The 13,820-nt window shown below is 42.0% G+C and overlaps 1 protein-coding gene across 1 annotated transcript in view; it reads left to right on the top strand.

Moving 5' to 3' along the window:
* The window catches only part of LOC126278856 (cilia- and flagella-associated protein 44-like), a 577,958-nt gene that overhangs the window by 87,943 nt on the left and 476,195 nt on the right, over window positions 1-13,820 (top strand). Inside the window, exon 4 of the mRNA XM_049979132.1 lies at window positions 826-989. Coding sequence (XP_049835089.1) covers window positions 826-989 — 164 coding nt within the window. The remainder of the gene's footprint in view (window positions 1-825; window positions 990-13,820) is intronic.

Genomic DNA, 13,820 nt, shown 5'->3' with positions numbered 1-13,820 from the left:
TTTCTTTTCATATGCAATTTTGAACAAAATTAGCATACACAGCAATGTGCTGTTTCATTTTATTCTTCACAGTCAGTTTTAACAAGAAAGCTGTATTTATGGCTTATTGGCTTATGATTAGAATATTACTATGGAATCTGTATTGTCCGAAACTTTGTAATCCTACCCATTTGCAGATTAAAACTGTGCAAAATGCTGTCATTAGAGCTACTATATCCACAGACCCAGCAGCTGGAGAGGTCGCTCTCATGCCTTATATACCAAAGATCCCAACTGAATCATCTATTCATTTTAAGTGATTTCGATTTCCAATCAGTGATTCCTTTGCAACACCAATTAACAAGGGGCAAAGTCAGACTGCAGGGGGAAGTCAGGGGGAAGAGTCGGTGGACAGAGAGGGGAGAAGAAGTGGATGTAGAGAGGGGAAGCAGGATATGGATAGAGAGGAGGGAGGAGGTGAACAAGAGAGAGAAGGAAGAGGAAGTGATTGATGTAGGAAGTGTCTATTGTAAGTCTGGCTGTAGAAAACATTGTATCAGTATAATTATTGCAACACTCCATCAAGTATAAACCCAAAAGTTAATTGAAAATGAGTCAGCCAAATACTGCACTGCTGTAGTTTGTTCGTTAGCAGGTGATGATTTTTGATCAATTGTTTTACAGTTTACATAAGTAATCTAAGAGCTTTGAGAATATTGTACATTGTAATTGTCAATTACTTGGCAATATCATTATTAAATTTTAAGCCTTTGGGTTGCCTCTTCTTTCTTTGTCATCTTCTGAAATACTGTTTAATGATACATTGAAATAACTCCTTTTTTTCAGTCCAGATGGTGAATATCTTTGTTCACAAGGCGGTGAACCTGACTATTTCTTAACGGTTTGGAACTGGAGGAAGTCAAGAATTTTAAGGCAACAGAGAGCTTATGTACAAGATGTTGTAAATGTTATGTTTTCTCAATATCTGACTGGACGTCTCACAACAGGAGGTCACTAGTTAACACTTAATTTTTTATCATTTTATGTCTATCTTACAGAGTTATAACTCAAGATGTCTACATGTAGCATTACAGTAAAATGACAAAAGTCATGGGAGAGCGATATGCACATATACAGATGGTGGTAGTATCACATACCAAAGGTATAAAAGGGCAGTGCATTGGCGGAACTATCATTTGTAATCAGGTGATTTGTGTGAGAAGGTGTCTGACATGATGCTGGCTGCACGACGGGAATTACCAGACTTTGAACATGGAATTGTAGTTGGTGCTGGATGCCTGGGACATTCCATTTCAGAAACCATTAGGTATTCAGTAGCCAAGATCCACAGTGGCAAGAGTGTGCAGAGAATACCAAACTTCAGCCATTACCTCTCACCAAGAACAATGCAGTGGCTGAAAGCTATCACTTAATGACCAAGAGCAGCAGTGTTTGTGTAGAACTGTCAGCACTAACAGACAAGCAACACTGCATGAGCTAACCACATAAATCAATGTGGGATGTATGACAAATGTATCTGTTATTTCAGTGTTGAGAAATATGCGGTTAATGAACTATGGCAGCAGATGAATGACGCAAGTGGCAATGCTAACAGCACATCACCTGCGGTGCCTCTTCTGGGCTTGTGACCATATTGGTTGGACCTTAGACAACTGGAAAATCATGACCTGGTCAGCTGAGTCCCAGTTTCAGCTGATAGTAGGGTTCGAGTGTGGTACAGACCATTTGAAGCCAGGGACCCAGTTGTCCATCAGGCATTGTGTGAGCTGGTCCAAGTGAACTGATCAATGCTTGGAAATGGTTATGTTTGGCTACTTGGAGATGATTTACAGACATTCATGGGTTTCATGTTGCCAAACAACGATGGAATTTTTATGGATGACAATGCACCATGTCACTAGGCCTCAACTGTTCGCGATTGGTTTGAAGAACATTCTAGACACTTTGAGCGAATGAATTGCCTACCCAGATTACTCACAATGGATCCCATCAAACTTATTGGGACATAATTGAGAGGTCAGTTCATGCACAAAATCCTGCACAAATCCTGTGGAGGCAGTTTGGCTCAATGTTTCTGCAGGGTACCTCCCAACAACGTGTTGAGTCAGTGTCACATCGAGTTGCCGCACTATACCAGGCAAAAGGAGGTCCAACATGATATGACACATCCCGTGACTTTTGTCAGCTAATGGTGTATACTGTATTTAATTCAGTAAAACATACACTGTAAAAGCTAGACCAATAAAATGGGAAAAGAAGTGTGTAGTAGAATGGTGAAGACTAAGAGTGCTAACAGTTTCAGATAATTCAGTTAAATTTACTTTGAAAATCTACAATTCAAAAGTAAACCTTCTATTATCCTTGTAATTAGTAATGGAAACATATTCAAACAGAAAAGAGCTTATCCAGTGTTTTTATTGTTGGCAGCTGTTCTTCATTTGTTAGTATGCAAGCGTTTTATGTTTTACTTCAGTTTTTCTTATGTACTTATTTTACACGACTATACAATCTTATCATTGTTGAAGACAGTGATGTTGTATTGTTGTTATAATTATGAATTAAAATGGGTATCATGTCTTTGAAATCTTGGTCAATATTTTGAGCTGAAATGTGCACTATCATGTTGTAATAAGAAAGATACTAAACATAGAAAGAGGAAAGGAGTAATCTTGTAACATGATGTCTGCAGTGAATGATGGCAAAGAGTGAACTTAACTATTTGACAACTACCACATTATGGATATGATGGTGTACGATGAAGTGATCATAATGTCTATCCACATTGTGCCTCTGATCAGTCATTTAACAGTTATTGCATAATATTTTTAAATGTAATACTTATTTGATTCAATGTTTAGAATTAGCTTCTTTTTATCTATGTTTTGATTTGTTCCAAATATATAAAAGCTTTTCTTCATGGTGGTGTCTGTAGAAGATGAATGATGGATGAATGTAACCAGTTCCAATCCACATTATGGACACAAATCAATAATTTTGTTTGCTTTAATGGAAATGAAGCATCACAGATAAATAGTGACACAAGAAAGGAGTAGAAGCTGTGGTGAAATAAATAAGAAAATTAAATTTATTGATTTTTTGAAAAGAGAAAAAATTATGGATATGGAACTTTTAACTTTAGAATTTTTGAAAGGCCTTTTTACAGACTGTATTGAACGGCTTGAATGCAGACAAATTCAGTGCTGCATGAAATTTTCCTGTAATATAATTTACAATTCCAAGTAATAATATTTTTGAATTCTACGTCATTGTTGATTTATCCAGAGTTCTCACCTTAGTCACAGCATTAGTCTTTCTGCCACAATATTAATTCATTAGTCTCCTAGATGTTCTTCTCTTTGTTGGCTGTGTATATCTTCCTAATTTGGCATCAGTTTACTTCACAAAAATGGTGAAAACAAAGGGATACAATGCTATGTCACTTTAAATAATTCTCGTAAAACTTAGATACTTTTCACTATTTTTTATTCACAAGACATAAGACTTGCTCTGCTCATCACACAAACCATAAATACTAACAAGATGGCTGCCTTTCAGCACACACCAAAATTTACGTCCTTCCCCTACAAGGTAACAATCAAAAGTATATCGTAGCTCCTTCTTGGCATATGAAACAAAAGAGAATTCAATATGAACATTACAGAGATTATATTCTACATTCCTCTCAATTTAATGTTTAGCACAGACTTTAAAGTATTGTATCTCTCTGCGCCGTAATGTGTCATTACAAAGCTTTTTAAATATGGTGTTATGGAAGAATGTGGAATGTTAGAAATGGCTGATTGATTGACTGATAAATGCATTCTGAGGAACAGTGGCGCTCCACCAAGTGTCATAAAACCTTACACCCAGCAAAGTATCATATCAGAAGAATAAGAAGGAAAAGAAATGCCAAATACGGCCATTCTTAATTCTGACCATATACTGCAGAAACAACAGTGTAAAGTGTATATAGAACATGACCAAGAAAATTAGAGAGTCTTATGTTGATGAAGGTCTGTTTTTTTAAAGGAGCCACTCACAATGTAGGTAGCACACTGCATACTGTGTACATGGGAAACATCAGTGTTGGGATGCCCAGTTGAATCACCAGTACTAGAGTCATCGAACATAAATGATAGTGCAGGTTGTCACAAGTGGAGAAATTGGCTGTTTTGGTGCACACATTGTCTGAGGCCAAACATGTGATTCTGGATTCCTGTGCTGCAACTAATGAGAATTGCAAGTAACAATGGAGGAATTACAGCAACTATTACAAGAGAAACACTCACTACAGACATTAACACAACCATTACATATGTAACTACCAGCCATGGTCTCGACTCTAAGTCCACCACCAGCAGTGCAGGGTGAATCTTTGAGAATGTCAGCTACTCGCTCTGGAGAGATGTTAGAAACAGTATTAAAAAAATGCTGATTGAAGATTCTGAGATGAAAGCTAATAGGCAAACATCAGTATCGTGAAGGCTGGATCTTTGTACCATGAATTCAGTTATAACTTTCTAAAAAAAAGTATTAGATGTGTGTGTACCGATTAATTATTGCAACATCACAGACTTTCAGAGTCTTAAAATGATACCTATCAGATGCAATTTCTTTAGTGCCAATATGCAGCCCACTATCCTAGCAATGACAGACCCAACTTCAGAAGAGAATGAAAGAGTAACTATTTTCTTTATGGTTGTGTGCATTGTCAACAGAAGGTCCTCAGTGAACTTCAGACAAGCCATACTAAGTAGCATTTTACATAGATCGAGGCAAATAAGAACATGTACATCCACATAGATTACAGACTAACTTTCAGACAAAATCTACAAAGTACCTTCTCTCTCTCTCTCTCTCTCTCTGGGAAAAACATATTAAAAACAAAGATTCCAAGACTTACCAAGTGGGAAAGTGCCGGTAGACAGGCACAATAAAATAACACACAAACACACACACAAAATTATGAGCTTTCGCAACCGGCGGTTGCTTCGTCAGGAAAGAGGGAAGGAGAAGGAAAGATGAAAGCATGTGGGTTTTAAGGGAGAGGGTAAGGAACCATTCCAATCCCGGGAGCGGAAAGACTTACCTTAGGGCGAAAAAAGGATAGGTATATACTCGCACACTCACATACACATATCCATCCATACATATACAGACACAAGCAGACATATTTAAAGGCAAAGAGTTTGGGCCTAGATGTCAGTCGAGGTGGAAGTGCACAGGCAAAGATGATGTTGAATGACAGGTGAGGTATGAGTGGCGGTTACTTGAAATTAGCGGAGATTGAGGCCTGGTGGATAACGAGAAGAGAGGATATATTGAAGGGCAAGGTCCCATCTCCGGAGTTCGGATAGGTTGGTGTTGGTGGGAAGTATCCAGATAACCCGGACGGTGTAACACTTTGCCAAGATGTGCTGGCCGTGCACCAAGGCATGTTTAGCCACAGGGTGATCCTCATTACCAACAAACACTGTCTGCCTGTGTCCATTCATGCGAATGGACAGTTTGTTGCTGGTCATTCCCACATAGAAAGCGTCACAGTGTAGGCAGGTCAGTTGGTAAATCACGTGGGTGCTTTCACACGTGGCTCTGCCTTTGATCGTGTACACCTTCCGGGTTACAGGACTGGGTTAGGTGGTGGTGGGAGGGTGCATGGGACAGGTTTTACACCTGGGCGGTTACAAGGGTAGGAGCCAGAGGGTAGGGAAGTTGGTTTGGGGATTTCATAGGGATGAACCAAGAGGTTACGAAGGTTAGGTGGACGGGGGAAAGACACTCTTGTTGGAGTGGGGAGGATTTCATGAAGGATGGATCTCATTTCGGGGCAGGATTTTAGGAAGTCGTATCCCTACTGGAGAGCCACATTCAGAGTCTGATCCACTCGCGGGAAGTATCCTGTCACAAGTGGGGCACTTTTGGGGTTCTTCTGTGAGAGGTTCTGGGTTTGAGGTGTTGAGGAAGTGGCTCTGGTTATTTGCTTCTGTACCAGGTCAGGAGGGTAGTTGCAGGATGCAAAAGCTGTTTTCAGGTTTTTGGTGTAATGGTTCAGTGATTCAGGACTGGAGCAGATTCGTTTGCCATGAAGGCCTAGGGTGTAGGGAAGGGACCGTTTGATATGGAATGGGTGGCAGCTGTCATAATGGAGGAACTGTTGCTTGTTGGTGGGTTTGATGTGGACGGATGTGTGAAGCTGGCCATTGGACAGATGGAGGTCAACGTCAAGGAAAGTGGCATGGGATTTGGAGTAGAACCAGGTGAATCTGATGGAACCAAAGGAGTTGAGGTTGGGGAGGAAATTCTGGAGTTGTTCTTCACTGTGAGTCCAGATCATGAAGATGTCATCAATAAATCTGTACCAAACTTTGGGTTGGCTTCCTCTAAGCGACCCGTAAATAGGTTGGCATACGAGGGGGCCATCCTGGTACCAATGGCTGTTCCATTTAATTGTTGGTATGTGTGGTCTTCAAAAGTGAAGAAGTTGTGGGTCAGGATGAAGCTGGCTAAGGTGATGAGGAAAGAGGTTTTAGGTAGGGTGGCAGGTGATCGGTGTGAAAGGAAGTGCTTCATTGCAGTGAGGCCCTGGACGTGCAGGATATTTGTGTATAGGGAAGTGGCATCAATGGTTACAAGGATGTTTTCCTGGGATAACAGACTGGGTAAGGATTCCAGGCGTTTGAGAAAGTGGTTGGTGTCTTTGATGAAGGATGGAAGACTGCATATAATGGGTTGAAGGTGTTGATCTACGTAGGCAGAGGTACGTTCTGTGGGGGCTTGGTAACCAGCTACAATGGGGCGGCCGGGATGTTTGGGTTTGTGAATTTTAGGAAGTAGGTAGAAGGTAGGAGTGCGAGGTGTCGGTGGGGTCAGGAGTTTGATGGAGTCAGGTGAAAGGTTTTGTAGGGGGCCTAAGGTTCTGAGGATTCCTTGAAGCTCCGCCTGGACATCAGGAATGGGATTACTTAGGCAAACTTTGTATGTAGAGTTGTCTGAAAGCTGACGCAGTCCCTCAGCCACATACTCCCGACAATCAAGTACCACGGTCGTGGAACCCTTGTCAGCTGGAAGAATGATGATGGATCGGTCAGCTTTCAGATCACAGATACCCTGTGCTTCGGCTGTGGTGATGTTGGGAGTAGGAATAAGGTTTTTCGAGAAAGATGAGAGGCAAGGCTGGAAGTGAGAAATTCCTGGAAGGTTTGGAAAGGGTGATTTTGAGGAAGAGGAGGTTGGTCCCGCTGTGATGGAGGACGGAACTGTTCCAGGCAGGGTTCAGTTTGGATAGTGTCTTGGGGAGTTGGATCATTAGGAGTGGGATCAGGATTATTATCTTCGTGGCAAAGTGATATTTCCAGCAGAGACTACGAGTGTAGGGCAGTAAATCTTTGACAAGGGCAGTTTGGTTGAATCTGGGAGTGGGGCTGAAGGTGAGGCCTTTGGATAGGACAGAGGTTTCGGATTGGGAGAGAAGTTTGGAGGAAAGGTTAACTACTGAATTGGGGTGTTGTGGTTCCTGCCCCGAAATGAGATCCATCCTTCATGAAATCCTTCCCACTCCTCCAAGAGTGTCTTTCCCCCGTCCACCTAACCTTCGTAACCTCTTGTTTCATCCCTATGAAATCCCCAAACCACCTTCCCTACCCTCTGGCTCCTACCCTTGTAACCGCTCCTGGTGTAAAACCTGTCCTATGCACCCTCCCACTACCACCTACTCCAGTCCTGTAACCCGGAAGGTGTACACGATCAAAGGCAGAGCCACGTGTGAAAGCACCCACGTGATTTACCAACTGACCTGCCTACACTGTGACGCTTTCTATGTGGGAATGACCAGCAACAAACTATCCATTCGCATGAATGGACACAGGCAGACAGTGTTTGTTGGTAATGAGGATCACCCTGTGGCTAAACATGCCTTGGTGCATGGCCAGCACATCTTGGCACAGTGTTACACCGTCCGGGTTATCTGGATACTTCCCACCAACACCAACCTATCCGAACTCCGGAGATGGGACCTTGCCCTTCAATATATCCTCTCTTCTCGTTATCCACCAGGCCTCAATCTCCGCTAATTTCAAGTTGCCGCAACTCATACCTCACCTGTCTTTCAACATCATCTTTGCCTCTGCACTTCCACCTCGACTGACATCTCTGCCCAAACTCTTTGTCTTTAAATATGTCTGCTTGTGTCTGTATATGTATGGATGGATATGTGTGTGTATGTGCGTGAGTATATACCTATCCTTTTTTCGCCCTAAGGTAAGTCTTTCCGCTCCCGGGATTGGAATGGCTCCTTACCCTCTCCCTTAAAACCCACATCCTTTCATCTTTCCTTCTCCTTCCCTCTTTCCTGACGAAGCAACCACCGGTTGCGAAAGCTTGTAATTTTGTGTGTGTGTTATTTTATTGTGCCTGTCTACCAGCGCTTTCCCGCTTGGTAAGTCTTGGAATCTTTGTTTTTAATATATATTCCTGACGAAGCAACCGCCGGTTGCGAAAGCTCGTAATTTTGTGTGTGTGTTTGTGTGTTATTTTATTGTGCCTGTCTACTGGCGCTTTCCCGCTTGGTAAGTCTTGGAATCTTTGTTTTTAATATATATAGGGAAACATTCCACGTGGGAAAAATATATCTAAAAACAAAGATGACATGACTTACCAAACAAAAGCGCTGGCAGGTTGATAGACACGCAAAAAAACACAAACATACACACAAAATTCAAGCTTTCGCAACCAGCGGCTGCTTCTTCAGGAAAGAGGAAAGGAGAGGGAAAGACGAAAGGACGTGGGTTTTAAGGGAGAGGGTAAGGAGTCACTCCAATCCCGGGAGCGGAAAGACTTACCTTAGGGGGAAAAAAGGACAGGTATAGACTCGCACACACACACATATCCATCCGCACATATACAGACACAAGCAGACATTTGTAAACCCAAAGAGTTTGGGAGAGAGAGACTTTTATATTGTACCATGTGTGACTTTTAGGACTTAAATACAGCAGTAAATTAAATGTTAAACACGCTACAATCTGGAAAATGGAAACTTTTGGTATAGAATTTCAGTCAAATTAGCTTTGAGTTGTTAATAATGTTGACATCTTAAGGTGTTGGATATTGTGTTGGATGTTAGCATTGTTCGTGTGTGATCTTTTGATAACATGACTCGTTATCTGCATTAGGTGCTTCCTGAGACTGCTCATTGAGTGGGACCGAGCTTGGTATTTACACCTACAGCCTTCCTCCTCCATGCCCAGTTCCAGGTGTTCTATCTGCAGTTCAGAAGCATCCTTTGATGTTCCCTCTGTGGTCCGGTGCAGCGAACTGAGAAATGGAGTTTTATTATCTTTGGTCCAGGTGTGTCCTTGCATTGGTGCTCTGTTTTTGGTCTGGAGGGGTTACAGGTGTTCCCTCTGCAGGTCGCTCCTACTGTAAGCATCCAGTGACATTCCATCTTTGGTCTGGTATGTCTAGTGCTCAGTCTGGGGTTTGTTCCCCATGTCCACACTCTCAGTTCTCCTTTTATTGTAGAGTTCTGCTGCTGCATCATTGCGTTTTCAGCAAGTCCAGTGCATAATCTACTGAGTTCATACCCAGTGTCATGCTTCATGAGGTTTTCTGTGGCCTTTATCTCTATAGACTCTCTGATAACAGTGTCCCAGGTGTGATCTGGAAGTTCTTTTCATCTGCTGTCCACTGTCCTAGCTGTGTGACCAATATATGACATGACAAGTTGGCAATACACTAAAAATTCTTACTGCAGGGTGAGTAGGGAGTGGGGAGGGTTTGAAGGTAACTTTTTTACATTTTTCTTAAATGACTTACCATGGCTTTTACTGATAATGTTTTCTCCATACAAAGTCAAACTACATTAAATTTTCTACAGAAAAGCTCCTATTCATTTTTTTCTCTCTACCTGACAGTTTGCACATTGCAGGAATGAAAAAATCACAGATTATTAAAAATATTGTTGTAATGATCCAAAATTAATGTTTATCTTTAAATGAAAAGGGTTAAAACAAATATTAAATGTGTGTACTACATCTAAGTGCTGTAGAACTGTATTAAGGGATAAATTGTATTCTGGGGGTGTAATATATAGGAGGGCCCTCCCAGGGGACACCGCCTTATTGTAGGAACCTTCAGTGCCGGGCGGAAGGGTTTGTGTGAAGTTGAGAGCTATTCTGGCAGTAGCATAGCTACTGGTGGGGTCACCCAAGCTGAACTGGTCTTGACTGAGAAGCCAGACGAAGTGTGTCCTGCAACATAGGGCAGGGGGTGCTCTGTAGGCATAGGGAAGCTGACCTCCATAGTGGAGTAAACCCTAAAGAAATCCAGTTCCTCCAAGACGGGGGTTGGGCATGGGACTGTAAAAATGACACATTACGGAACCTCAAAAAGAGCTTCGGATGATGAATGAGACACAAAAAACATGACCATGGCAAAGAAAAGGACAAAAGATTTGGCCATAGTAATATGGAATGTACAAATGATGTTGAAACCAGGACAAATGAAAGAAATAGCTGATGAGATCATGAAGTTCAAGTACAACATTGTAGAGGTACAAGAAATAAGATGGCAATGACAAGGACAGATAGATATGCCCCAGTATTCTCTCCTGTATGGTGGATCAGACAGAAGAACAGGACAAGTCGGAACTGGATTCATAATAACAAAGGAAGTTGGTAAAAGTGTTTTGGAATTTGAACCCATAAATGAAAGACTTAGCAGGGTGAGAGTGAAAGCTAGAAAGGGCATGCAGTAAAGTACAAAAGTATGATCTGTCCTTACTTATGGGAGATTTTAATGCACAGGTTGGGTGAACCGAATATGGAAGAGTATCTGGGAGATACACATTACATGAGGAAAGTAATGAGAATGCAGAAATGGTATGTCAGTTTACTGCTAGAAGTAATATGATCGTCAGGAGCACATGTTTCCCGCATAAAAGAATACGTCTCAGAACATGGAAATCAAATGTAAGTGGAGTAGTCAATTAAATAGACTATGTGTTAGTAAAGACACGACATGACACATCAGTTATCGATGTGAGGAGCTGCAGGGGCCCTAACTGTGACTCAGACCACTATGCTGTAAAAGCTGTGGTGAGAGAGAAACTATCTGTAACACCTAAACCTGGAATGGAGAAAAATACATACTGGGACACAGAAAACTGAATGATCCAGAAGTTGTTAAAAGTGTTCCAAGCAAAAGTTAGAAATGCACTGACTCCCAGCAAGGAAACAATGGGAATCCAAAAGTGATGGACTACGATCCAGAAAGCACTGAAAGAGGCTGCAGAAGACATATTTTGGATGAGAAGAAATGAATGAAATGAGCCGTTTGATGATGAATGATGGCTAGTAATAGAATGTAAAAATGCAGAAAGACTGAGAATGATACAGAGAGAAACATAGAAGTGTACAAAGAATTAAGATCCAATGTCCAAAGAATATGCCAGGAAAAGAAAAAAGAATGACTGAAATTAAAGTTTTCCAGCATGTCCAGTTATAGTCCAACTGTTCCATGAGACAGGCAGGTTTGTCATTGACAATGACATCAGAGGATAACTAATAAGGCTTTGGATATACTGATAGAATGCTAAGAACAGAATTGGCTGACTTTGGTGCTGCATTTTCTTAAGTCAGCTCCGTTGTGGCATTAGTCATGCATGTTGCAGAGGTTGTGTCTTAGAGCTAACTGTGAATTGGTGGGGCAATCACATGAGTTACTGCTAACTTCTGGACATGGACTGGCTGGCATGGTCGCAATAGTGTATTATATTTCTCCTGTGCACAACTCCTCACTGTCATTGTCTACTGGTACCTCCAGAAATTGTGGGGAGGGAAGTTTGGGCACATGTGCCATTGGAGAGGGAAGAGCCAAAACTTAAATCAATGCACACACCGTGATATTCACCTTTCAGTGGCCAGAAACATCAGCCACCCATACCCAATCTTCCATTGGTGGAGGTGCAACAGTGACTGAATGGTTCACACTTTCCCATTGATAGGCCACTGGGTGATGGGGTCCCACTGCTTGTGACTGGGGCTGCTGGAATTGCAGAGAAAGCAACAGTGCTGCATTGATATCCATTGGCTCCCTGTTCTGCAATGTAGAGCTGAGGGAGGTGAAGATGGTTGAGGCTGTGGCACCGAATGTGTAAATGAAAATCCTCTGGCAGGATCACACAACCTACAAAAGTGGAGCTGATTTGGGTATCTCTTCTGCAGCCCTGTGGGACCATGTAAAACACACAAAGAATGGTCTAAGACTTTTTTGATAATGTCTCATCCCCAGTGCAGTGTCTGCCAAAAACTCTGAAAAAGACATCACCATTTACATTACACTTAGAGTACTGTGGAGGATGGACCAGCCACTGAAGAGGGTGTGGCATCTGAAGCAGTGCCTGATGGTGCCAATGCAAAAGTTTCACTGGTAATTTGCTGTTGCGTATGTCGGAACAGTTTCATGAGAGGACTCTAAAGCTTGGTACTACATATGGGAAGCACCTGACTTGTTCATGTGTCACTGGGAAGTTCCGACAAAGCATTTTTCTTCACCTTTAGATTGAGGATGAAAGTATGCTGCTATCACATGCTTGATGGTGTTGGTATCACAAAACTGCTGAAATTCTGGCAATGTGAACTGGAGTCCATTGTCCAAAGCCAGTGCTTGTGGCAGATGTTTGATACAAAAAATCAACATTAGAGTCTTTATAGTACAAGCTGTTGGTGGATCACATGGGGATGACAAATGAAAACTTACTGAAGCTGTGTGCCACAATCAGCCATTGGGCATTCCAATAGGGACTTGTAATGTCAGCATGCAGACACTGCTAAGGGGTGCTGGGCATGGGCCGTCAAATAACTTGTGTGGCAGAGCAGCACAGCTCCACACAAGCCGGACATTGCAAAGTTAATTGTTCTATTTGTGTGTCCATGCAGTGGCAGTGGACAAGATGCTTAGTGCGTTCAGTGTACCTGAAGCAGAAGATGAATTTTCTTCGAAAGCAAATATGGCACAATCACATTAGACTGATCATTGTTTATGTATTATGATAAAACCTTGCTGAATTGATACATTGTGTCGAAGCACAAAAGAACAGTGAACCACCGGATCACTAATTTTCTGAATTGAATGTTGCCAATCAGAGTGGTAGTACTGCAATAGAATCTTAAGACTGGGGTCCACAGCAGTTGTCCGAGCAACTCGTCGATGTTCATTGGGAAAACCACCAAGTGTTTCATTGTCCTGACCATCAGTGTCATAATGAGACTCCTCAGAGATCTTGAACACTGAATCAGTACCAACTGGTTGGTGAGAAGGAGTGTCTGCATTTGAATACTTAGCCATAGCCTCATGCACAATTTGGTACTGGTAATTTAGAAGGAGCAGAGAGCAGCGCAACAACTTTTGCGACATGTGCTATAGGAATGGCTTTGAAGGGCTGAACAATGAGGTGAGAGGCTCATGATTTGTAACCAAGTAAAGTGTACTGCAATAAAAGTATTCATGCAATTTAAGTCACCCCACATATGATAGCAAGAACTTGCTTCTTAATCAGTGAGTAGTTGCAGTGTGCATTGGTGAGGGGTTTGTAAGTGAAGGCAGTTGGCCTCTCCAATGATCCAACTCTATGCAAGAGAACAGTGCCAGTCCTGTAGAGGACTTATGAACAACAGGCACGGGTAGCTTGGTGGGATCAAAGTGTACCAAACAACAATCGCTCAGTAAAGCATCTTTCGGTGTCCAAAACACAGATTGGCACACTACTGTCCTCTCAAATGGAATATTCTTTCGTTGAAGATATTGTAATGGAGTTGCAATTT

This window comes from Schistocerca gregaria, chromosome 6 (genome assembly GCF_023897955.1).
Source record: "Schistocerca gregaria isolate iqSchGreg1 chromosome 6, iqSchGreg1.2, whole genome shotgun sequence".
Classification (NCBI taxonomy): Eukaryota; Metazoa; Arthropoda; class Insecta; order Orthoptera; family Acrididae; genus Schistocerca; species Schistocerca gregaria.
This window is presented reverse-complemented; position numbering and strand designations above follow the sequence as displayed.